Source organism: Lacerta agilis, chromosome 7, assembly GCF_009819535.1.
Source record: "Lacerta agilis isolate rLacAgi1 chromosome 7, rLacAgi1.pri, whole genome shotgun sequence".
In the NCBI taxonomy this organism is placed as follows: domain Eukaryota; kingdom Metazoa; phylum Chordata; class Lepidosauria; order Squamata; family Lacertidae; genus Lacerta; species Lacerta agilis.
This window is the reverse complement of record NC_046318.1, coordinates 5,288,901-5,315,088: the sequence shown is the minus strand read 5'-3', so window position 1 is coordinate 5,315,088 and position 26,188 is coordinate 5,288,901. Positions and strand designations below refer to the sequence as shown.

Here is a 26,188-nt window from a genome sequence, read left to right as displayed (position 1 = left end):
GGGAGAATCATAGAATTGTAAAGTTGGAAGGGAACTTGAGGGTCATTTAGTCCAACCCCCTGCAATGCAGGAATCTTTTGCCCAACATGGGGTTTGAACCCATGATTCTGAGTTATTAAGAGTTTCATGCTCTAAGCTATCCCATGCTTTATGGCCTCATGTCTGGCCTATTCTGGCTCTGAGTAAAAGTGGAGGAATTGCTTCCCCAGACAGCCATTCTCCATGACACTTTCATTTGCTTCAAACAGGTTCCACTTCACACTGGAACTGTATCTGAGCGGCGAGCGAGTGCAGCAACTGGGGACTGATGGGCCAGACAGTTTGCAGTCGTGGGCCAGTGCCCTTGGCAAGGTAATGGTGTGGAGCAGTAGCATCCCATGAAAAGTATCAAAACACTGGATTATTCATGCATCTCCGAAGCACAGGCACTAACCTTCTCCTAACACAGCCAGTCAAACTATCCTCTTAAGCTCTATCCTGGGGACTCTAAGCCCAGGTCCAGAGTGTGATTTCCCTTTGCCCCCTTCATTGTTGTTGCTGCTTTTGTTGTCATTCTTTATTTCAATATTAGTCACATGGCACTTAGGAGTCCTGAAGTGTCTCACACAGTTTTAAAAGCATAAAGCATGGCATTGGAGAAAGGAACAATTGCTATGTGGCAGATTCCTCTGCTCTGGTTTCTGGTCTTAAGATTTAGTGTCAGGAGTATAACGTATTCCTGGACACCGCAGAGTTAGACGCAGACTTTTCTTGAAGCTTCTGGCTGTTGTGTAATTGACTGGACAGCACAACGCAGGAACTCAGCAACTCACTGGATAACTATATACAGTATTTATTGATTGAAGCAACTAGCATCCATAAGTTACCATTTACAGACTTTACAAAATAAAAGAAACAAAACATAAAATCTTTTCCTCTCTGTCTCTCTCTCTCTACACTGACCACGTTCTCCACACCAACACACTAACCACACTAACCACAGAAGCTCTCACACAGAGCTCGGTCTTTAGGCACTCATTGACCAATCACAGGTCATTGCTAAGGGTCTGAGAGAGAGCAGATCTGGGCTTTCTGCCAACTACTAATTGCTTGGAGATAGACAGCTGCATTTCTGCACGTAGGCAACTCTGAAATCTCTAACAATCTGCACACCGCCCTGTGCCCTGTCCAGTGAGGCTGTATCCTTCTGACCCGACCATACACTATTCCTGTCTTCACACAGGAGGTTGATGGGCCAATATCCAGCTTGCATGCTCTGGCCAACCTTTCCAGGGCCTGCGCATTATCCTTTTGGCTTGCCTCTCCAGGTCTGCTTTCTTATTCCTTTGCAGTGGTTCACCCCTCTCAGCTGCCACTGCCTGCTGGGCTACGAGTTCCAGAAGGTGGGCAGACTCTGCTACAAGTCAATGTTGAATCCCAATCAGTGGCTGCAAGGTTTCTTCATCCTCCAGAAATCTCATCTCTTCATCTGCCCAGGAGAAGAGGGGGCAGCTGAGGACAGCATCAACCTGCGGCAGCTTCAGGAGCTCAGTGAGTAGTCCCTGCCCTAAGAAACAAGAGAACAGTCCCCAACTTTCAGAGCAGCCCAGATGCCAACACTAGCCTTTGAATGTGTCCAGTTCTGGGCACCACCGTTCAAGAAGGATACTGACAAGCTGGAACGTGTCCAGAAGAGGGCAACCAAAATGGTCAAAGGCCTGGAAACAATGCCTTATGAGGAATGGCTTAGGGAGCTGGGTATGTTTAGCCTGGAGAAGAGAAGGTTAAGGGGTGATATGATAGCCATGTTCAAATATATAAAAGGATGTCATCTAGAGGAGGGTGAAAGGTTGTTTTCTGCTGCTCCAGAGAAGCGGACACGGGGCAATGGATTCAAACTACAAGAAAGAAGATTCCACCTAAACATTAGGAAGAACTTCCTGACAGTGAGAGCTGTTCAGCAGTGGAATTTGCTGCCAAGGAGTGTGGTGGAGTCTCCTTCTTTGGAGGTCTTTAAGCAGAGGCTTGACAGCCATCTGTCAGGAATGCTTTGATGGTGTTTCCTGCTTGGCAGGGGGTTGGACTGGATGGCCCTTGGGGTCTCTTCCAACTCTATGATTCTATGTTATAAACATGTTGCTTTTTATTATTATTAGTTTTCCTGGCATGGAATAGAAGCCTCGTTCAGGCTTAGCTGAAGGCACAGGGCTGCACCCTTCTGCACGGAGCTCTTCTCTGATTTCTCTGTCCACTGCTTTTTTCACCCCCTTGTAGGTGTTGTTCCCCTTGCTGATGATCCAGAGAAGAAAGAGATGCTGATCCTGGTGGAGATGGGGCGGTGAGATATGTGAGGAGGAAGGGCCCTCGGATAATTCAACAGAGCAAAACCCAGCTTTCCTTGGGAAGATGTGGTTAGCAGCAGCAGCAGCAGCAGCAGGGACTGGCTGACAGAAACAAGGAGTTAGGAGTTGAGCCTGCCTTGAAAAGCAGAGTCAACCTGCAGCCTTCTCTTCCCCTTCAGCACCTTCCCGGTGGAGAAAGCCAACTGGCTGCATTCTACAGGTGAAACTCGAAAAATTAGAATATCGTGGAAAGGTTCATTTCTTTCAGTAATTCAACTTAAAAGGTGAAACTAATGTATGAGATAGACTCATGACATGCAAAGCGAGGTATGTCAAGCTTTTATTTGTTATAATTGTGATGATTATGGTGTACAGCTGATGAGAACCCCAAATTAACAATTTCAACTTTGGCGTTTTCATCAGCTGTGCGCCATAATCATCACAATTATAAAAAACAAAGGCTTGACATATTTTGCTTTGCATGTCATGAGTCTATCTCATATATTAAACTCCAGTAGCTAATGAAAACAATTGCTTACATAAATTGATTTTTCCACAATATTCTAATTTTTCGAGTTTCACCTGTAGATGGATAGTGTGCCCTTCTCCCTTCAACCCACCTTCAGGGGTTGTTATCCTGTCTGCAGGTAGACCTTCCAGTGCTACAGAGTGATTAGAAGAGCTGGCAGCAGCAAGACAATCCAGAGTTACCATCCTGCCTTGGTTTTGCCCACCTTGCTTGGCTCCTATTTCAGAGCCAATGAGGAGGAAGATAGCTTGCAAAACCTTCACAGGCAAGGAAGTGCCTAAAAACTACCTATTTGGGAGCAAAGGTCACCAGTAACTGGCATGACACTTCTTGGGGAAGAAGCAGGCCCTGAGCTATGACTCCTCACTTTCATCTTCCTCCTGCTCTTCCTACAAATCCACCACTCCTACAAAGTGAAGATAGCTGCCAGTCGCTGCTGATCCAGCAGCAGTTCCACTCCAGCTCAAGCTACACCTGAGCAGTGAGTGGTTCAAACACCATACGGTCAGGTAGAAGGCCCCTTGTATTGCCTGAGGGCTTTCCCACACTTACTTTTCCTCCGCACTGTCCAGGCACGGCCTGCACTTTAAAGTTCCATGTCCAGGCACCCCCCCCCCCCATTTTGCACCAAAGTTTCCCTGTGATAACCCGCTCTTTAAAGCTGAATTGGAGCAAACAGCAATCTGCAGAAAACGCAAATTGACGTCCACTCTGATTCAGCTTTAAAGAGCGGGTTTTTGCAAGGAAAGCTCAGGCCCCCCCCCAAAAAAAAACCCATGCTTGGACATGGAGCATTAAACTGCATGACCTGTGCCTGGAAAGAGCAGGGTGAAAGGTAAGTGTCCCCCCAGAGCAAGATATAGGATATGTCTGGTTTTGAAACAACTATAAAATAAAGGTAAAGGGAGCCCTGACCATTAGGTCCAGTCACGGACGACTCTGAGGTTGCTGCACTCATCTTGCTTTACTGGCCAAGGGAGCCGCCGTTTGTCCGCAGTTTTTCCGGGTTATGTGGCCAGCATGACTTAAGCAACCAGAGCAGCACACGGAAACACTGTTTACCTTCCCGCCAGAGCGGTACCTAGTTATCTACTTGCACGTTGACGTGCTTTCAAACTGCTAGGTTGGCAGGAGCAGGGACCGAGCAACAGGAGCTCACCTCGTCATGGGGATTCAAACCGCCGACCTTCTGATTGGCAAGCCCTAGGCTCAGTGGTTTAACCCACAGCACCACCCGCGTCCTAAAACAACTATACTCTGTGCCAAAAATAAGAGTTAGTGGCAAACAGGGGAATGGGGAGGAAACAGTGTTAAATTATTGTGCTGTAGAGGACAGTATTAAAGGAGTGTTAGTAATAAGGGGGTGGGGGTGGGAGTAATATCCAGAAAAAAGAGGGTTGTGATGGAGCCAATGAATTGGGCTTGAGTGTAGCAGAGGGACGTGTATGTAGTTCTGAGAACAGTGGACTTGAAGGAAGAAAATCCCAAATAAGTAAGAGTGGCGCCACACTGGACATGGAGAGAACTATTGCACTCATGCCCTGCATGTGGACTTCCTTAGAGGTTGGCTGCTGTGAGAACAGGATGCCGGACTGAAATGGGCCTTTGATCTGGTCCAGGAGGGCTCTTCTCGTGCTCCTAGGTCTGGCCCAAACTCTAGAGACAGGTGCCACCCTCCTCGCCTACCAGTCACACTCATTCTGTGTTGTGTTTTAGGACCTTCTGTCTTCAAGGAGCGTCGCGGGTGGACTTCTCTGCATGGTGCGCAGCTATTCAGGCTTCAGCAGGGGGGCAAGGGAACGCTCTGCGTGACCAGCAGCTCAGCAGGAGTGGCATCCCCATCATCGTGAACAGCTGCATTGCCTTCATCACCCAGTATGGTGAGTCCCCCAGGGGTTCTTCCCATCGGCCAAAAGTCGATATTCTACTGTGAGCCAACACATCAGCAGCCTCCCACCACCAAAAACAACAGGGGGAATTTTACCTGAAAAGGGTTGGTTTCAAGGAGTGAAAGGGTCGTACAGTCTCCATTATCTTCTCTTTGCTGGTCTTCTACTCAATATTGCAGCATCTGTAGCTGCTTTGTGTAAAAGAAAACTGAGCATTGTGTGTAATGTGAGTCCCACTCGTGCGCAATGCATATAAATCAGTTGCAACTTTTCCTACCCATTTCCTGCCTGAGATCTCCTTGCAGATTTTTCATATGACAACTGCAAAGACACAGCCCTTAGGTGCCATTTTTTTCACTGGGCTACCTTTCTCTCATTTCCCCTTCTCCTCCATCAGGGCTACAACATGAAGGCATTTATCGGAAGAATGGAGCCAAGTCTCGAATCAAGACTTTGATGGAGGAGTTCCGGCGGGATGCTCGAAACGTCAAACTGCGCATCAGTGACAATTTCATTGAGGATGTGACAGACGTGCTGAAGAGGTTTTTCCGGGAGCTGGAGGACCCTGTTTTCACCACATACCTGCACCCTCAGTGGAAGGAGGCGGCAGGTACAAGCCTTCCTGTGCTGCTGCTCCTTTCTACGCCAGCAGCAGCTGAAGCCTCCTTTCACTCCTTAGATCCCAACTGCAGTGGGACCATAGCTGTCAACTTTTCCCTTTTCTTGCGAGGAATCCTATTCGGAATAAGGGAATTTCCCTTTTAAAAAAGGGGGAAAGTTGACAGCTATGAGTGGGACGACTTTTGGAGTTACATACAAAAAGCTTTGCTCACTGCAGGGATACATTCGAGCCACAAAAGAAGTTTTCTTCCAGTGCCATATCCTGTGAATCCAGATTCCTATGATGTTAATGTTGAGTTATGAGGTGGGAACCGACATTCCAAAGCCGTCCAGCACGCTGCTCTGCTTTTCGTTGGCCCCTTCAGATAGCAGCGTTCGAAGCAGCCTGTCTGTGTGTAGGAATTCCAGCAGTAATAAATGACCAATACGCAGCTTGTACTAAACTACAGAAGCTTTATTTACAGCAGCAAAAGAAAACAGCGGACCAGGAGATATGGCGCACATGCTTCTCTCTGCCCGGCAAAACCGAAACTGAACAGTCATGTACAGCACAAAGGAAAAAGCCCGTATATGGGCCCACTTCCAGAGCTGTTAACCCTATAAGCTCTGGGTCTCCTCACAGTTAAGAAAAACAAAACAGAGAGTCTGCCTACATGTGACCCTAACAAACTGATGTGCTTTTAAAAATTAAATGCCAACTTTTTCAGGGCATGGGGGGTGTCAAGATTGTAACATGCAGGGAGGAGAGAAGGGGAGCTTTAAGTCTTTGCCCCTGGCTGCAGTCTCCATGAAATTCACCTCTTACACACACAGAGAGAGCAAGAAGCCTTAGGAGGGAAAGCTTCATTTGGTTCTAAAGGAAACTTTCCCCCTAATTCTACTTGCCATGCTGGGCAGGTATATATGTGGCTTTCACAGAGATTGTGGCTACAGCTGGAAAACTTTCCTCCCTGCATGCTGTGATCTGGATAACAACAGAATTGCTAATCCCATTGTTAATATCACCTGCAGTTGGGTTTGTCACCCAAGAAAGCCAGTGCCAATCAGAATAGTTGACACTGAACTAGATTGGCCAAACAGACAACCTGATTTGGAAAATAGAGTAAACATAAAAAATAATATCATAGCCAAGCATTCCTTCTACCAATTTGCTCAGGAAGACAAGCTCTGTTGCATACTAAAGATCTCCCCAATTGCCAGAAAAAGCACCTTTCTTTTTTGGTGTTCTTCTTGCTTGTATACAGCCCAGTATGTATTGATGTAATTAAAGCAGAAGAATGTATCAAAAACCATCTGAAGCAGCACATGTTGACCTGGGAGGCCAGGGTTCAAATCTCCACTCAGCCATGGAGTTTTCTGCCCCTGCAGCTAATCTGCCTCTTAGGGTTGTTTGGAGGACAAAACAGGGAGGGATAGAACCACACATGCTTTTTGGAGGGAAGGTGGGATATCAATGTAATAATAAATAAAGTAATAAAACAGAACATAAAATAATATTTAGAATGTACGTTTACCAGAGTTTAATTCTATGCTGCTTCCTTTCAGCAATCTCCCAGAAGTCCCAAAGATTGGAGCGATACAAGGAGCTGATAAGCCGATTGCCCCGCCTCAATGGCAGGACCCTGGCTGCTCTCATTGGCCACCTGTACCGGTCAGTCGACACTCGCCCTCATTGGCCTCCGCAAAAATATCACTCTTTGCTTCCCAGAGATCCTGTGGAAGGTGTTCTGTTTAGAACAAAAAAAAAAAATCACCTTTCAGACCCTGGATTTAAAATCAGTGAAATGGTGCCAGGAAGGATTAAGTCCCCCCTCCTGTAGTTTCACAGTGTCAGTCTAAATTCCCTCCCCCTTCACCGCTCTGGTTGCTTTTAAGTCCTAAGAAAAGATGACACACCTGGATGCCACAACGCACAATGGTGTTGTGCATGAGGAGAGATCAGAGGCTGCTAGGATTTCCCTGGTTGGAAGAGTGGTGGACACGGAAACTCTCTAGTTGAGTTCCCTCTTCCAAGCGTTAACAAACCAATCCAGTGCGCAGTTCTTCTGCAGACTGCTCTTCTTTGGCAGTCCAGCGTCTGCTTACCAACTTCAGTGAATGCTGTGCTGTGGCATTGGTCTGTTGATATCAGGACACGGAGAACCACTTAAAGGTTGCTTAACAGAATCCATGCAAAACAAAATAAAATAAAAAAATTCATTCCAGTAGCACCTTAGAGACCAACTAAGTTTGTTCTTGGTATGAGCTTTCGTGTGCATGCACACTTCTTCAGATACACTGAAACAGAAGTCACCAGACCCTTAAATATAGTGAGGGAGTGGGGAGGAGTATTACTCAGAAGGGTGGTGGGAATGGGTGATCAGCTCATAGGTGTGGAAAACCTGTTGATGACTGTTAACGACTGCAATTTGGTCTTAGAGGGAAAGGCAAGGGGTGAGATGGCTAAAGATAGCTTTGTCATGTATAATGAGATAAGAATCCAATGTCTTTGTTCAGACCAGGTTTCTCCATGGTTTTAAGTTTGGTGATTAGTTGCAATTCAGCCACTTCTCTTTCCAGTCTATTTCTGAAATTCCTTTGTATTAAGACAGCTACTTTGAGATCTTTTATAGAATGTCCTGGGAGATTGAAGTGTTCTCCTACTGGTTTCTCTGTCTTGTGATTCCTGATATCAGATTTATGTCCATTTATCCTTTGGCGTAGGGTTTGGCCTGTTTGTCCAATATAGAGAGCTGAAGGGCTGGAGGGAATGTGCATGGACTGAAAAATACCCCCCCCCAAAAAAAAAATATGTTTGTGTCCTATCAAGCAGTTAACCTTTTGAGTAACATCCCCTGTCTCCCCTGCCCCCGTTTGACTCAAATGTTGGAAGTGGAGAAATTGAGGAAGTTATGCTCCATTCCCTACTGTTCTCCAGACTTCAAGGAAGATGTTGGGAGAGATGGGGAAGTGTCAAAGTAAAGAAGATCCTGCATGCAGCCTTCTGATCCACCTGTGGAGGAAGGACATCAGACATATAGGAGACAGAAGGGAAGCAGCAGAGGGGGCCGCATCTGCACATGGGGGAGATTGGTGGATATATGCAAACATGGCTACTAGAATGCCCCTTGCTTGGAAGAGTGCCGGCCATGGAAGAACCTCCTCTCACTCCTGCAGCTACTCACGGCATTCTCTCATTTGATATCGCAGGGTTCAGAAATGTGCCGACCTCAACCAGATGACCACCAAAAACCTAGCTCTGCTCTTTGCACCCAGCCTCTTCCAAACGGATGGAACGGGGGAACATGAAGTCAAGGTGATGGAGGAACTGATTGACAACTATGTTTCTATCTTCAATGTGAGTCGCTTGCCTCTTCGCCCAGCTGCTCTCCCTGTTACTTCACAGTAGGCCTCTGCCTTTTTGCATCCATACTAACTGCATTGCTTCTCCTGCCCTGTAGATAGAGGAAGACCAGGTGTTGCAGATGGACCTGGAGAACAGTTTGATTACTACCTGGAGGGATGTCCAGGTATTGCAGTTTCGCTTGCTCATCCTTTTGGCATGTTGCCCAGCAGATATGTAGGCAACCACAGCAGCCCAAGAGACATTAGACGAGGGCTTGGATCCATGCGGATTCATGACGGCTCCTGACTGTGTGTGGTTAGCATCCCCTCCAGACAGATCTTCACTGTAGCCTAGTAAAAATAATACTGAATGTTTGGGGATGGTCTGAAATGCTGAACATTAAGATCTTGTCGCAGAAAAGTCCCTGTTCCACATGCTCACACAACAACCCACACACACTGGCTGAACCACCAGAAGGGTCTCCTCCGCAGACTCTGCAGATCTTGGGAAAGGCACTCCTTCAGGTGTTTGGGCCCCAATTCTAGTCCAAAGTTTACACCTTGAATTGGGCAAGGTAACAAACCAACAGCCAGTGCAGTTTCTGCTGGACTGGTGTTGCGTGGTTTGCTCTCCATGTACCTCTCAGAACCCTCACATCTGCATTCTGCACCATTTTCAAGGGTATCCCTTTACAAAGGAGCCTAAACAGAAACTTATACCATTAATTATCCCCTCACCTTATTCCCTACAGCTCTCACAGGCTGGTGATATCATCCTTGAGGTTTACCTAGAGCAGAAGAACCCTGACTGCTGTGTCACACTTAAGGTGAGCAACAGTCCTCTCAACAGCCACCGTCCCCTGGTGTCATTCGGTAATACAGCACTGAGGTCGCTGGCTTTTTTCACAGAGGTGGAGAGATCAGCCCATGAGAGGCTGATTGTGTGAGGAAATCCACTGGAGCGGCCAGAACCACAGAGCTGCCCCTGGGCAGGATGGAGGGGCTCTCAGCTCTAACAGAGACATAGAAATGCCCTTGCACTTCATGGCCAACTCTATGCCGAAATGCATTAACTGATTGGAAGATTTGTGTGTAATGTTCCAACGTCAGACCTTTACTTGACCGCATGCCGACATTCCTGACTCTGGGTTGGCTGACTGAACTCTGCTTGCTCATCACCTCGCAGGTGTCTCCCGTAATGAGAGCAGAAGAGCTGTCCAATCAGGTGCTGGAGATGCGAAATGTGGCGCCCAGCCTGGACATCTGGCTTACCTTTGAAGTCTTAGAGAATGGGGAACTAGGTAAGCAGATGATGCCATACCTTTCTGTTGGGTCTGTGTGCCAGGAGAGCTGTAGAGGTTTTTCAGAGTTTCACAGATGTGTCCAAGGCATTCTTTCATTTGTTTATTAAAATAGTTACGTTAAAAAAGCCCACCACTTGCCTTACAATAATTACATTAAAATACAGTTTCTGGTTTCGCCAGAAGCGGTTTAGTCATGCTGGCCACATGACCCCGGAAAAAACTGTCTGTGGACAAATGTCAGCTCCCTCAGCCAGTATAGCAAGATGAGCACCGCAACCCCAGAGTCGTTCGTGACTGGACTTAACTGCCAGGGGTCCTTTACCTTTACAGCTTTAGAATATGTTCCTAGGGTTTTCATGCCACATGCATGAAATTTGCACAAAATCCTTGACCCTCTGGTGAATGCTCTCCCCGCTCCCTGAATCTGGTCTCTGGACATGCATTGGACTCTTTCTTTTTATTTTTAATAATATTTATTGAAGAATTTTAAAACAAAACATCAAAAAACAAAAAACTATTCAAACAAACTACATTAAACAAAAGATAAAAAATACAAAAAACATTACAAGAAAAAAGAAACTATTCACTTAAAAAACCTGTATTTTCCTCACATCTTAATCGGACTTCCTCCTGTCTCCTCCTACTGCGTCCCTTGCAAATATCTTAAGTAACTTCCCAATTAATCAATATCTAATCTACTTCTAATAACAACAATTTTCTAACCTTCTCTTATCACTTACTTAAAAATATAACAATATAACAATTTCTAACTCTATCTCTACATCTTACCTCACTCCTAAATTTACATCATTTAAACTCGACCTTAGTTTAACAGCCTATCCTTATTTTCAAAACAAAGATTCCAACTTTAAATTTTACAATATTTTTTTAAATACAATTTAAATTTTCCCCATTCTTTTTCCACCGCGTCATCTCTCTGGTCGCGGATTCTCCCGGTCATTTCTGCAAGCTCCATATAGTCCATCATTTTCATCTGCGATAGTTCGATTGTTCGATAGTAGATAATTCTTCGGTCTTCCAGTTTTTAGCTATTAATACTCTAGCTGCTGTTGTAGCATACAAAACTAGATTTCTATCACATTTCAGAATATCTTTTCCTAAAATGCCTAATAAAAAGGCCTCCGGTTTTTTCTTAAAAGTATATTTAAAGATTTTTTTCAGTTCATTGTATATGTTCTCCCAAAAATCTCTTACCTTGGGGCACAACCACCACATATGAAAAAAAAGTTCCTTCTGATTGCTTACATTTCCAACATTTATTGCTTAGACCATGGTAAATTTTAGCCAGTTTAACAGGGGTTAAATACCACCTGTATATCATCTTCATGCATTGGACTCTTTCTGTCCCTTGTTTTTCAGAGCGCCCCCTGCATCCCAAGGAGAAGGTCCTGGAGCAGGCCCTGCAGTGGTGTAAGCTGCCCAAACCCAGCTCTGCTTATTTGCTGGTGAAGAAGGTTCCCATCAGGGAAGGCAGCTGCCTCTTCACAGGTGAGTGAGGATGCCCTTCTCACGTAGCCCAGCTTGTTGGTGCCCTGGAAACAAGCAAGTCAGCCCCTGCTCACTTTTGCGATATAGCGGTAGAGTCTGGGGCTCTTAGCCAGGGTAGCAGGACTGAGAAATTCCGCTTGAACTTCTGCAGAGTTGTGGCCAATCAGAGAAAAAAATGCTGGTCTCAATGGGCCAGAACTCTTGATTCAGTACATCCTGTGTTCATAATGTACTGGCCAGGTATTTGTACAAAGTTATTTTATGGAGGGGCTGTAGCTCAGAAGGAGAGTCCCCAGGTTCAACCCTCACTTTCTCCAGTTAAAGGATCTCAGGTAGCAAATGATGAGAACGATCTCTGTGCAAGACCCTGGAGAGCTTCTGCCAGTCAAAGTGGAGCACTGTGCTTGGTGGGTCAGTGGTTTGACTCAGTGTAAGGCTGCTTCGTTCAGATTCATCACAGAATCTCAAAGCAGAGAGGAGCCACGACTTGTCTGTTACTTGGCCTCTGAGTGCTGGCTCCACAATTCCACTGCCCTGAACATTGTTAGGCAGCAGTGCCGAACCTCTCCGCCAATGTTCCTGTTTCCTTGCAGGTGCTAAACGCGAGGGCCCCAAATGTGGTCTGCTGAAGTGCCGTGAGGAGTTGCCCAAACTCCTGGGGAACAAGTTTCAGGAGCGCTACTTTGTCATCAGGGACCGCAAGTTGCTTTTACTGAAAGAGAAACGGGTATAACAACCCAACTAATACATTTGTTTATGAGAGCCCGTGTGGTGTAGTGGTTAAGAGCGGTATACTCGTAATCTGGTGAACCGGGTTCGCGTCTCCGCTCCTCCACATGCAGCTGCTGGGTGACCTTGGGCTAGTCACACTTCTCTGAAGTCTCTCAGCCCCACTCACCTCACAGAGTGTTTGTTGTGGGGGAGGAAGGGTAAGGAGAATGTGAGCCGCTTTGAGACTCCTTCGGGTAGTGAACAGCGGGATATCAAATCCAAACTCTTCTTCTTCTTTTAAAATGTTACATCCTGCCTTAGCTTGTAAAAAGCAGCCCAAGACAACTTCCAAAAAGCAACCATTAAAGCAAACCAGCAATAATCGCTCTTAAGGTTTGGTTGTAAGTTGCTTTGTGACCAACCAATTTAACAATAATTGAGGGCTACTGGATTTTTGGCTGCCATTATCTTGGTATACCAAGTTTCAGAGCTTGGTACCATCTCAATAGCTGAAGAGCACCATGTATTTCACAAGGACTAAATGTACTAATCCTTCCTTCATTCCAAAGGTAGACTCTTGTTATTATCGATTTCAAGGAGTGGTCCTTCCATCCTTTTGCCCCAAACCATAAAACTGTAGGATACCCATAGGGCCCTGAATATCTGTTTTAGAAGAGAGTCCCTGTGTTCTCCAACTCCCTTTTTGTCTCTTTCCATCCAACCTCTCTGAAAAAGGCAGCATCTCCCCCTTCCATTGCCCAGTTCATTGAGCCCAAATAGCAGATAAGAGTTCTGCCCTTTCTTTATATTTTGGGAAAGCTAATAATGTCTTATGCCTTTGGAATGAGGATTGCACCTTCCGGTTCTCTATCCTCAGAGTGCTAAGCCAGAGCGGGAATGGATGCTAGACGTGGCCAAGGTTTACATGGGGATTCGAAAAAAGCTGAAGCCCCCTTCACAGTAAGTGAATACAGGATCCCATTTAATTTACAGTAGTGGGGTTGCGGGGGAGACCCCCTGGCCTGCAGGCCAGACTTGAACCACCAGACCTCCTTGTCTGGCCTACAAGGCCACTTTGGCCAGCAGTTGCACTTGGTGTCCTATATGACATGGGAGCTTGGGAAGCGCTGCCCCCTATGAATTTTGACAGGTGTCAATCGCCTGATGTAACTATAACGTCAGATGAACGACAGCAAGTGATTGTCTCGCTCTGTATCCATCTCTGCTACAGGTGGGGTTTCACTCTGGTTCTAGAAAAGCAGCAACTGTGAGTATCCTTTCTATGATCCTTTCTATGACCATAAACTTATGGTAGACCATAAACTTGACATGAGTCAACAGTGTGATGCAGCAGCTAAAAAAGCCAATGCAATTCTGGGCTGCATCAATAGAAGTATAGCATCTAGATCAAGGGAAGTAATAGTACCACTGTATTCCGCTCTGGTCAGACCTCACCTGGAATACTGTGTCCAGTTCTGGGCACCACAGTTCAAGAAGGATACTGACAAGCTGGAACGTGTCCAGAGGAGGGCAACCAAAATGGTCAAAGGCCTGGAAACAATGCCTTATGAGGAACAGCTTAGGGAGCTAGGTATGTTTAGCCTGGAGAAGAGAAGGTTAAGGGGTGATATGATAGCCATGTTCAAATATATCAAAGGATGTCATATAGAGGAGGGTGAAAGGTTGTTTTCTGCTGCTCCAGAGAAGCGGACACGGAGCAATGGATTCAAACTACAAGAAAGAAGATTCCACCTAAACATTAGGAAGAACTTCCTGACAGTAAGAGCTGTCCGACAGTGGAATTTGCTGCCAAGGAGTGTGGTGGAGTCTCCTTCTTTGGAGGTCTTTAAGCGGAGGCTTGACAGCCATCTGTCAGGAATGCTTTCATGGTGTATCCTGCTTGGCAGGGGGTTGGACTGGATGGCCCTTGTGGTCTCTTCCAACCAGGGGCATAGAGACGGGGGGGGGGGCGTGGGCGGTCCGCCCCACATTCCAGGGGAGGGCCCTTGTGGTCTCTTCCAACTCTATGATTCTATTATTCTATGTTGCTTTGTCCTTTCAGCGTGAGATGATGAGCTATTCCTCCCACTTCTCCTGCCTCCCTCTGCCCCAGGGCTTTTCTCATCTCAAGCACTGTGTGGGACAGGGTGGAAACAGCCTATCACAAAGGGACTGCCTCTGATGTGTGAATGTGAATATAGTCCACAAATGCCCTCCCACGTCCATATTAATATGGCAGGTGTTGTACCACCCACATTCTTACAGGCTGCTGTTCAGCCTGAGAGTGCAATTGCTCGGGGACGCACCAAAGGACTGCTTCCATCGTGAGGACAGTTCACTGGCTAAGACCAGCTGTGTCTGGCTACTGCTCACAGCTCCCTTGCCCATCAGGCAGCTTTAGGGAAGAAGAGAAACATGAATCGAGGAAGGTGACGGTCTCCTGTTCACTGCCTCCTTTTGGAATCTGTTGTAGCAGAACTGGGCAAACCTGGAGAGATTCAGGTGCAAGCAAGCCTTTCCCTCACAGGTTCCAAGTGGGAATTTCAAATCCTCCAGTCCTCATCTCAGTGGATGTGAGTTGCAATGGCTGAATGAAACTTCCATTGACCATGGACAGCATACTCCCTGAGATTCGGGGGGGGGGGGAGAACAGTGGATGGTCCATGCCCTATCATTGAACTTAGGAAGGCATCTGTCTGGCCATTGGTGGAAATAGAATGCAGGTCTTTGGTCCAAGCCAACAGGGCCGTTTTGATGTTCTTTTGAGTCCTTTCCCTGGATAAACTTCACCAGCCACCTTTAGCTGCTCCAGGGAATGCACCACTGCCTGTTGAGCAAGGGAGTAGGGTGGGACAAAAGTCACCAATGTTGGCAGTTAACAGGGAGTGTTTGTTCCGCAGGTATTTAGCATGCATGGGGCAATCCGACCTGTGGGACTGGACCACCAGCATCCTGAAAGCCCAGGTGTGTAATGAAAAAAAGCACTCAGCCAGGAACATGCAGTGTTCCCTTCAGTCCAAGTTATGCATTGGGAAATGCATTCAAGTAGTTTGCTAATGAAATATCTGTGACTGACCGTAACACTGATGTGATCGCTTTGTTCTGATTTGTGGTGTCATCTCCACAAAAGAGGTTTCCTGGATCGTTCATCCTTTTGTCTGGCAGCGATCTGCCCTTGTGGTGACAACACCCAACAGTCCTACCTGAAAATATATTCAGATGGGAGATCTGCCATGGGTCACCCTCAGGAAAAAGCTCAACTATTCTTTCTTCGGGTGAAACTCACCTGTTTTCACTCCAAGAACAAGTCGTTTCAGATTTTCAGTGCAATTGTTGGAGAAAATGGTTAGAATCCAATGTGCAATCATTTATGCTTGCATGACAGGGCTTCCCTCTCTCCTCCTGCCCCCATGCATACCCAGCACCCTCCCCAAATTTGCTCCAGAGGTTTGGGGGAAGTCCTGAAACAGATATGAGGGGGCTACAGGGAGAAGAGAGGAGGGAAAGTCCCTTTGGACAAGTGTGAATCTTTCCACCAACAGAGTGGTAGGAGGAAGAGTAACCCTATAGCGAGTTTAATGTATGAGATGAGAGGGCCAGAAAATGAATGCCTTCCTTCTTAGCTATATGGCTACTTCTGTTTTGCAAATGTGAGGGTGGGCAAGAAAAATTGTGGCTTTTTCACCCAGCACAGGCGGGATGCTTTCCTTTCCTACAAGGCATAGTGTGAAATGGGGCAAATTGTGTGTGTCTGTTACCCACACTCTTGCGCACATAGCAATGATGTCATTGAAAAGCCAGAAAATTAAAAGGGAAAAGGAGAGGGTGATGTTGCCCCTTTTCTATTCTTTTTTTCAACAATTGCCTTTTTAGTGTTGGGGAGGTACATTGGCTATGCTTCCTTTTACTGAAAAAAGAGCTTTTGCAGCCACCTCCTCCTACAGATGCAGCTCTTTCATTACTAATGTGAAGTTCGCTAAAGGGTTAATGATGAAACCCAGATAGAAATAATCAGAAGTGCCATAAATAGCCTATTGCTTTATAACAGGTTTTTGCTTTGCAGCCATTTTCTGCCTGCAACGATAAAAGGGAAAATCTTTGAGCTCCGTTCCAAATAACAAACCATTAACGGAGCTGCAAACTTTGCATGCTAAGCTTTCTACCAAATATCATCTTTGCCTCTGACAGCAGGTGCATGTGTGATTGTGGTGGGTGCTGGGCTTATTGAGCATTTTAAATATTCCACATAAGTTAGTGCTGCATTTCCAAGTGACAGCCACTATAACAAGGTCCTGTACGCAGACAGATTGCATTTGTGACCAACTTCAGGTGGAAGACGTCACTCATTCTGTTAGCCTACCCCTTATATAGAGACCCAAGAGATCGCTTTCTGAAACCTTTGTTCACAGAAGCAACCAAGTACACCCCAGCAGAAAGGATTTGGTTTCTTTTAAGTGGCAATAATAGCTTTGTAACCCAGAGAGTGGTCCTCTATGCACTGGCTACAAAAAAGAGAGGAAAAAGGAGATGTGGCAATTTTATCTAAGTTGTTTTGGTGATTCAGTGGTTTAATATGAAATCAAGGTAGATTTAAGTGTGTTGGTGTCTCTGGTATCTTCTCTCATCATGGATGCCAGTTTATATTATGGATTTATGTTCTGTAATATTTTATTCATACTATTGCTGCAAGTTGGTCATGACCTTTGGGCTTGAACAATAAACTTCCGAACTTAATTTAATAAGTTGCCCGCCTCTTGTGAAGGAACCACATTGGTTCAACAGGTAGTCACTGCAAGCTGTTAGTATCTGTTACTAAGCACCCACTTCTAGAATAACAAAAAATATATATCCATTGCGTCTTCTACTCAAAAGGGTGAAATAACCTTGCAGGCCTGAAACAAGAGATATCAAAGGATGGCTCTCTCCTAAAATCAGTCTCCAAATGTAGCAACTGGCCAGATGAAATGTGGAAGGGGCAGCCATGTTTGGATGTATTTCTCCACAACTCAGCTTCACTTCCAGTGTCAGACCTGGGCTGGGATAAAGCATCTGAAGCAATGGCACAGATTAAGGCAGGGTATCAGCTGCCCTCGTGCACATCTTTTGTTGTATACATTAGAGCTCCTTACCTAGGAGTAGGGAATGTCTGACCCAACGCCCAGACGCAGGCCCCTACTGAAGCCTGCCATGGGTGGCATGATGTCAGTGAACGTGTTGTGACTGGTAATATAAATAAATAGTTGTTGACTTCCCTTCCTTTAGCATGACAGCATCCGCCCGGTCATTCTGCGTCGCCGCTCGTCTTCTGACCTATCCAAGCAGAAGTTTGGCACCATGCCCCTGATCCCTCTACGCGGAGACAGCACCAATCCCACCATGCTCTCTGCTAACCAGACCTTGGTAAGGCTGCATGACCTAGCTCCTGCTGAAGCCCTGCTGTTCCATGAAACAAGAGCAAGCTGCAAAGCATGCGCAGCTTTAAAATCCCTGTGCTCAAATGTAAAGCATTTTCACACACCATTCCCCCCCTGCTGGTTGTATGTCCTAAGAAAGTGGTACAGTCCGTGCCAGAGCCCAAGAAGAGTAATTGGTGGGTGATCTATTTCTGTGTTTAGCCGCAGTTATGAGAGAGTCACTTCCTCATTACAAGTGGAATTCATTCCCACATGATGTCTGAATGTGCTTTATTAAGAACACTGTCTTTGCTCATGAGTAAACCTCCCCAGCCAGGGCCTCTGTCTCAGAACAATTGGCAATGAAGCAACCAACGTATTGCTTCTAAGAAAGCTCTTCTCAGCCAATCAATCTGAATTGGTATTCACCTTGAGCAGATCTCTTAACTGGTCAAAGAACCACCACCACCCCTTCACCTTGTGGGCTGGAGGGCCTCCTCATGACTTATTCTTCTGGTGCCCTGGATTGTAGGTGGAAACTACATGCCCAGAAAGAGCAACAGCAGAACCTACTGAGAAGAGGATGAGGCATACATTGCCGCTCTTGCTTTTTCTCCAAAGGAAAAACAGGATGGTACAAAAATAAAACCCAACAACCCCAATTTCTGGGTCCCTGCTAAACTTTCCAAGTCATAACCAAGACTGATTAATCTGCTCTTCCTTCTTGTCTGCTTGTGGTGTGAAATGCATCATCTGACCACTTTTATTCCTCTTGTTTGCAGCACCGCCTGCACACACGAAGGACATTGTCCATGTTTTTTGTAAGTACCTATGCATTTACAGTATTACATACTTATCCTGTATCCCTTACACTGTTAATAGAAGGGGGAAATACAAAGCTTTTTCTCAGAGGTAGATCTTTAAGCCTTGTCTCACATAGAACAAGGTGAACCCTCCCAGCTCTAACCTGGGAGCTTCCCTTTCTTCTTCTCCCAGCCTCCCACCCTGGGAGATCTTCCCTTCTCTGCCTCTCGCACAGGGTTTTTCATCAGCCAGCCATCACCTTCCTGTGTGTACCCTCATTAACCCAGAGAAGAGGACATCAAACAAAAAACAAAGCAAAAACATAGTAGATAAAAGAAAAAAGAGAAAGAGCAAAAGCAGGAAGAAAACGATAATGGAAAAGAGGTCCCCTCCATTTCATCATCTGTTGCCTCCCACTTCACCATTCCACTCTCACGTTCTGGCAGACCTTGATCGGTATTTTCCTTCAAAGGTTCTGTGCATTCTTTGGTTTGATCTTCCTCTGATCCATTTTCATTCACTGTTTTATGCATCTCGGCTCCAAGCCAAGGAGGAATCCGGGCCGTGGTGCTGCAGAATGTCTGCGGAGCGGGCAAGCGCTCCCTCTTTGAAACCCGGTTGGATCTGGGCCATCCCAGAATGGAGAATAGCCAAGCTGTCTCCCCTGAGCCTTTTCAGAAAACTTGAACGTTGCCCATGCATGCCAAACAAAGAGTGGGCCACTGACGAGCTTAGTTGCCTGTAGCCTCACCCAGGACTGTTGTCTGCTATGGCAAGGAGGAGAAGGAAGGGTGGCGGCCTGTGCCTTGACTTGTGGTTGAGGCCTATTAGACACTCACACCTGCTGTGTCAGAGCCAAACCAGGGCAGGAGGCCAGACTTATAGGATTTGTGTGAGTACACACATAGTCCTGGGTAGCTTACTAGACTAGGCCTGAGCCTCAGGCAATTAGGTTTTCGGTCCAAGCTGCAGAGACCTAAAATCACAGAACCAGGGCCAGCCCAACCTTGAGGCAGACTGAGGCAGCCACCTCAGTGGCAGAACCCCATGGGGCGGTGCCCCCATAGGTGTCCCACCTGCTCCTGCTGCCACTACTACTGCAGAAGCAACAGTGGCTTCCGGCGAGGTTTTGCTGGAAACCGCTGCACAACCCTCAGTAAATGAGACTCAGCTGTGGTGGAGATGGCACCTTCCTGTTTTGCCTCAGGCGGCAAAACAGGACAGGCAACCCCTGCTCAGAACAATTGTGGAATGTTTCTTTCTGCCTCGAGCCCAAGCAATGGCAAATCCATTAATGACCTCCTTTTGCCTTGACTCTTCGCAGCCAATGAAAATGCATCAGGATTCACTAGAGGAGCAGCAGGAGACCGCTGAGTCTGAGCCTGTCTATGAGGAAGTGGGAAACTTTGCCGACCTGGGCTTTCTGGAGCTCCAACAATCCCTGCTGCCTCCCGTGGACCGAACCAAGAAGCCAGTTCCATGCTCAGAGCAGGCAGTATCCAGCTCACTGCCCCCCTGCCCAGCCCCCAGGGCATCTGGAATCAACTTGGCAAAAGGATGCTGCTTTGAGAGGACCCTCAGGCTGGAGGAAGAGAAGGACCTCCTCCCAGACAGGCTCCCAGGACACAGTGTGGCCCCAAGTGCTGCTGTAGAGAGAATGACCGAGTTGCCTCAAGGGCCGCCTGCCCCAGACTGGGAACAGGGGCAGTCAATAGAGACACCTGCCTCCCCTCCAGAACCTCCATTGGGAGAGGAGCCTCAATCTGGTTCCCCCAGGAAGAAAAGCTTCCAGGCAGACTTGTCCACCAGTGACAAACTCATGCAGGAGCTGAGTTCTGCCATCCTCCGGAAGAACGAGTGCCAGGCACCTGCCACAGTGGGGAAGCAGAACTCCCGGGATGGGGCCCAGGCTCAGCTGGAACCGTCACGGGATCTGAGAACTGAGATCCCTTAAACTGGAACTAGGCTCAGTGCAGTCCTGAGCACGACATGAGTCGCGGGAGGCTGCTGCTCTGCATCACGTCTCTGCCTGTGATGGGTAGAACCAAATACCCTGCCTGGAAGTGTTGCATTAAGAAATCCTCTCCTCCTCTCGAACTATTTTATCCTTAGAGTTCCCAGTCATTTCTAGAGAGGAAGCGTGTTGGAAAGCAAGATGGGTTGAGATTTACTAAGGCAAGGGTGGTACCCCCCTCAGCTCCAGCTCATATCCACATGCAGAATGTGGTACTGCGTGCAGGATTCAGGTTCCTGGGAACCCCAGCTTTCATTTTTAAAACTTTCTAGTCCTCATGCTAAGATTATACTCTTGCCTGCCTATGTGCAATGCCTGAATGAAATCATAGAAGTCAAATAGGTGGCTGAGTATGTCCTGTGATAATCTGAACATGTCTCAGACTTCAGCTGTTCATGGTGCAAAATTTGGATGGCGTGGCCATATATTTCTGTTTAGACAGGCCTGCACAGGAAATAAATGTTCTTGAAAAGGTAAGGAAATCCTGAGCAGTTCCAGCAATAGTCATACTGCCAGTTGGAATAAATGAATTTTGTGCAACACAGAGCAAGAGAGTTTGTTTATGTTGAGTTATCTGGAACAGAGCTGATTAATGTGCAGGGTAGATATGGGAGCCAAAGGTTTGTTCATACCATATTGGAGACAAGTAAATTAACCACAACTGCTTGAAGATTGGTGAAGGGAATGTGGTAAATCTGAAGTGATGATGGTGACTGGGTAAAACTCTGAGGAAATGTCTCAAGACTGCACATTCCAGTTGACCCTTGGGATCCTGAGGCAGTTAAGAACATAATTCACTCTTCTCAGCTGGACATCTGAACTTCATAGAATCACAGAATTGGAAGGGGCACCAATGGTCATCTAGTCCAACCCCCTGCTATGCAGGAATCTCAATTAAAGCATCTATAACAGATGACCATCCAACCTCTGATTAGAAACCTCAAATATGCCGTTTTCCTGATGAAAATTCCCCTTCCCTTTTTGCCCTAGGCAGCAAAACATGCAGCTACACATCTCTAGGTTTTGCCCTGTGGGACAAAAAGCATCATGGAAGTTTTTTAAATCAGGAAAATGCTGGAAGCTTTAAATAACCACCCATCCCTACTGCTTTTTTTTAGTTGTGGCTTTCCCAATGGTAACATCAAATCTGACTCCCAGATTCATTTATGAGCCAGGCTGCGAACTTGAAATCATTGGAATCAAATCTAAATATTTATGAAAGTGAAGCCAAAAACAGAGCCAGCTACTCATCTCTGTTCAATAAACAATTTAATTCCCAATATATTATAAAGCAGGAAATAAGTGTATTAAGGGAAGTAACAGGGTAATTTGAGTGAGGACAAAGTTTGAAAGAAACACACGTGGGTTACATATAGCAAGTGTTAAGAAATAACATAACATTTAGTTTATATTCAACACAAGTCCTTTCCAACATTCAACAAAAGGAGGACTCTCATCTGCCAGCTGGAGTCAACATGGCACAAAATTCAAAATCCAGCCAGGTGAGAGCTTGTTTCCAAAAAGGCAATCTGGACATCCTGACCAGCAGGTGCCATATTATGGGTGGGAAAGAGATAAGAGCTATGAGGCATTCAACTCTGCTCTTAGGTCCTGGCCACTTAACAATTAATATATATACATATTCCCCAAAGAGAAAATATTATCAGAGGGGGATAAATAAATGCACAGGGAGCATACGTTTACCCTGTTTTCATATTTTAAAGGGCTGCCAATAACACTTAGTTGTTTTCAGAGTGTTTCACACAATTTTAATTTGATTTTTATCAGAAAGGAGAAGGTAAAGCAGAGAAGAACAAAAGCTAAGATCACCTTTTTCATCCATAAGCAGGGGAAATTCCAAAATCCACAGCTGGCCAATATTTTTATTAGGACCAACCAAAATGTTACAAGAGTGTGGTATATTTTCAAGTTTTTCAGAACACACTATCAGGCAATTATAAAAAAAACGGGGGGGGGGGACGACTGTGCAAAGAGTTGGCTGGATGTTGCAGGCATGGGGTCAGCTTCTAGTTCTGAAGAGATTGTAGGCTCCATAAGGGCTACAGATCAACAGGTTACACACCCAGGATTCTGGGATATGAAGCAACAACTGCTCCCTGTTAGCCAATTAAATTAAACCTTGATCTGCCTCAAATCTTAAACAAAACACACAGGCCCTTGCGTAGGGCACTAGTACACTAGGGTTACCAGAGTCCCCGTTTCCCGGGGACAGTCCCCAGATTCGCAAATCTATCCCCGGACAAGTTCCATCCCCGAAATGTCCCCTGGAAACGTGGCAGCAGCCTGGTAGCGCAGTTGGCTCTGGAGTCTGGCTGGCTTCAGGAGCTGCTCACGGCATTGGCGCGCACCATTTTTCCTCGCCGGAAGTCCCCATATGATGTGTTGCGCACATCACATGGGGACTTCCGGCGAGGAAAAATGGCGAGGGCTTCGAGCAGGCATACCTAGGCTCCCTTGTGCCCTTGGCAAGGAGCTGTATTGGTGCCTCCAAAGCCAGAGAAACCATGGAGCAGAAACTCAAAAAGTTTGCTTTTCAAAACCTTTGGTACTCTGTCAGTGACTTCTTCTGCAGCCATAGGGGTCTGCTCTGCTCTGCTCCTCCTCCTCCTCCACTGGTCGGTCTGTCTCCCTTGCTCTGCTCATTGCTTTACCTCCTGGCCACTCTGAGTCCAGGTGGAGAGGCAGAGTTTTTGTGCCCACCTGGGTCTGCTCCCTTGGCAGAGGCCAATCAAACCCCTAGGTACATCCCTGATCACTGTCATCCACATACTGCCAGCACCACCTTTTGTGAATCAAGATCAGTTTCCCCTCTTTACCTGGCCTCATAGTCATTGCGGACTAGCAGGAGATGCTGCAGAATAGAAAGGAGATGCTGCTCTGCGTAGACTCGTTAACTTGCAGGTTTTGCCTAAGCCAAATCCAACCTCCACCTGGAATCAAAAATCCACAGGGTGGACATGGTGAACTTCATGAAGAATTCGTAGAAATTCCCAAAGGTGCCCAGGGTGGACATGGTCTTATAATCCTCTTCACCAATTGAAATGTCCTCTATGCACCAGATAAGCTCAATATAAACTTAATATAAGATTGTGATGTAAGCTGACACTCCTTGCTTGAATCAGTATCTATTAAATTCTGTTAAAGTTAAGTACTTGGGTATTACTATGACAAATATGAACAGTACGTTCTTCCAAAATAAATTTGTGCCCGCCTGGGTACATCCCTGATCACTGTCATCCACATACTGCCAGCACCACCTTTTGTGAATCAAGAGCAGTTCCCCCTCTTTACCTGACCTCATAGTCATTGCGGACTAGCAGGAGATGCTGCAGAATAGAAAGGAGATGCTGCTCTGCCTTAGAGTCCTTTACTGTATTGTGCAGAATCTGGAAAACTTCATTGAAATCAGTGGAAATCAATGGTTAAGGATGCAAAAGCTACTTTGAAGACGCACAGATGAACTCACCTGGGAGAGCTAGTCTATCCCCTTAAGACTTATCCACCACCCTCTCAACTTGCACACCAACCATAAATGACATACCAGGCATAGGCAAACTCAGCCCTCCAGATGTTTTGAGACTACAATTCCCATTATCCCTGACAACTGGTCCTGTTAGCTAGGGTGATGGGAGTTGCAGTCCCAAAACATCTGGAGGGCTGAGTTTGCCTATGCCTGACTTATACAGAACTGTATGCAATACACTTTCACCAGCAGTCAAACCTTGCCTTTACCACCATAGTTTGCTACAAGACTTTTGTACAAGCCTTAAAACAGCTCAAATAGACAGATCATTGGAGGTACCACAACTTTGGGTCCCAGGAACTAACCATTTAGGATTCAACACATTTCCAGTCATTCTTCCTCAAGGTGGCTTCCCTGCCCCTACTCCTGAACACAATCTAAGAGAGATTCCCATTGTGGGTTTGGCTACAAGTGGGCATTTAAAACAAAGATTCTTTTTGGGGTGTTCTGTTTCCATGAATATATTTGCATATTTCAGGTGCACTCTGGTGGCCAAGCACACAAATTACCACTCTTAAAACATTGTTTCTCGCGATGCAGTTCTTCAAATCCAGGCACCAAACTTTTCCCACTAGTCCTTTGTTCTTTTCCTCTACCCTTCCACCAGCTTCACATCTCTCTCTCCTTCCCCAGAGGCAACTAGCCCCTCAGTGCCAATGCCTATGCGTAAGGGAAGCCTGTGGTTGCTGTTGGTTTTAATGTATTCATGCATAAGAGAAACAGCCTCCCTAAGTTTACCCCCAGCTATCAAAGGCTTCATCTGAACAGAGAGTGGATGCAGGTTTGGGGCACAGTGCCATATTGATTAGCTGTTCTGACGAAATATGGAACTAGGCCAGAACAAAATGTTAAAAGTTATATGCTTTTAATATGTATGGCACTTCACAAAGTATACGTGATTAGATCCCTGCCCCAAGAAGCTTATATTCTAAAATTAGCACATCTCTCTTCTAGCTACTCAGAAGGATATTCCATTTCAATGCGAATCTCCTCAAAGCGGTTTTTGAGTTCTGCAGAATCTTCTTCAGCATATTCTTCAAATAGCAACAGGTGCGCCAGCAGTTCCTCATTGTCTTGAGCATGCAGCTCCTACAGAGGATACAACATTCAAGTCATCACCATCCTCATTTCTGGAGTTCCAGCTCTGTACTCTATGCGGATATCCTATTGCTGGCCAACTACTGGTTCTTTCTGTCTTTCACACACATGGACAGTGATTAACTGGAACCATCCGAGAACAGACACAAACGAATTAATACAGTACTATGCTCCACAGTGGTCCTCTTCGCATCTGCCTCCACACATACAATGAACGTGTAGAGGAAGGTAAGACCACATCTCACTGAGCCCACCCACCCAAACATCCATGTGTTCAGCAGGACACATGAAGAAAAATGACTTTATGCATACAGTGGAACTGATCATGTAGGGGTGTCTACAAGAGTGCATGCAACAATCCCTTTCACAGGTACTGCTCTATGCACATACATCATGTGACAGGGGCAATGCAGCAGGGTTGAGGGCAAAGCCATTCCACTGTCTCATGTTTAGCATGCACGAAAGGTCTAATAGAGGTCTATACCCATTAAGGGATCCATTATCCTTAATAAATAAAAGGCTCTGCAACTGCTGAAGCAAACTCAGTTGGCGGACTGTAAACAAGGTGGTGTTAAAAATTCTCGCAAATCCTGGCCATTTGGGGAAACTGCTAGTTCAGTGCAAATCTTCAGCATATTCAAGACAACCCACAGCTGCTCTCACTTCTTTCACACTTCAAACAAAGCACTGAGAAATCAGATGTCCCTAAAAACAGCAACACCTGGCAGCAGAAAAGAAAGATGAGCCTCACCTAGAGGATCTGCTGGAGTCCAGAACGCATCTCCTGGAATGATTAGGGCATTGATCAACTGTAGGCAGGCAACCTAAGAAAATAATGGAGAGGTTCCATGTCAGCTCTAGCCAAGCATTCTCAGAAATAGCACGCTAAGCCCTTGAAGCAAACCTGACAAAGAAGTTTGCCAGTTAAGACTGTCTGCAGTGTGTGTGTGTGTTCTTTTCCCTCAGTGGGACTGGTGTTGGTCGGGACCTTGTCAGTTGGGCTTTTAGTTTGTGGCTATGGCCCTCCTTGTCATATTGAGATTTGTTTTTGGGGTTCTCCCACACTTTCCCACCAAATTTCGGACGATCAAATCTATGGTCTCTAATTTCATTATAATAATAATAAT

General features: G+C 46.1%; 1 protein-coding gene across 3 annotated transcripts in view; it reads left to right on the top strand.

The window, feature by feature from the left end:
- The window catches only part of ARAP3 (ArfGAP with RhoGAP domain, ankyrin repeat and PH domain 3), a 41,818-nt gene extending 20,855 nt beyond the window's left edge, over nucleotides 1-20,963 (top strand). For all 3 annotated transcript variants that reach the window (XM_033154254.1, XM_033154253.1, XM_033154252.1), the window contains exons 16-33: nucleotides 249-351; nucleotides 1,332-1,530; nucleotides 2,254-2,317; nucleotides 4,567-4,730; nucleotides 5,137-5,349; nucleotides 6,906-7,011; nucleotides 8,550-8,697; nucleotides 8,801-8,869; nucleotides 9,437-9,511; nucleotides 9,871-9,985; nucleotides 11,369-11,497; nucleotides 12,091-12,224; nucleotides 13,086-13,168; nucleotides 13,440-13,475; nucleotides 15,109-15,172; nucleotides 17,471-17,608; nucleotides 18,384-18,422; nucleotides 19,730-20,963. In XM_033154254.1, coding sequence (XP_033010145.1) covers nucleotides 249-351; nucleotides 1,332-1,530; nucleotides 2,254-2,317; nucleotides 4,567-4,730; nucleotides 5,137-5,349; nucleotides 6,906-7,011; nucleotides 8,550-8,697; nucleotides 8,801-8,869; nucleotides 9,437-9,511; nucleotides 9,871-9,985; nucleotides 11,369-11,497; nucleotides 12,091-12,224; nucleotides 13,086-13,168; nucleotides 13,440-13,475; nucleotides 15,109-15,172; nucleotides 17,471-17,608; nucleotides 18,384-18,422; nucleotides 19,730-20,359 — 2,509 coding nt within the window. In that variant the 3' untranslated portion in view covers nucleotides 20,360-20,963. The remainder of the gene's footprint in view (nucleotides 1-248; nucleotides 352-1,331; nucleotides 1,531-2,253; nucleotides 2,318-4,566; nucleotides 4,731-5,136; nucleotides 5,350-6,905; nucleotides 7,012-8,549; nucleotides 8,698-8,800; nucleotides 8,870-9,436; nucleotides 9,512-9,870; nucleotides 9,986-11,368; nucleotides 11,498-12,090; nucleotides 12,225-13,085; nucleotides 13,169-13,439; nucleotides 13,476-15,108; nucleotides 15,173-17,470; nucleotides 17,609-18,383; nucleotides 18,423-19,729) is intronic.
- The last annotated feature ends 5,225 nt before the right edge of the window (nucleotides 20,964-26,188 follow it).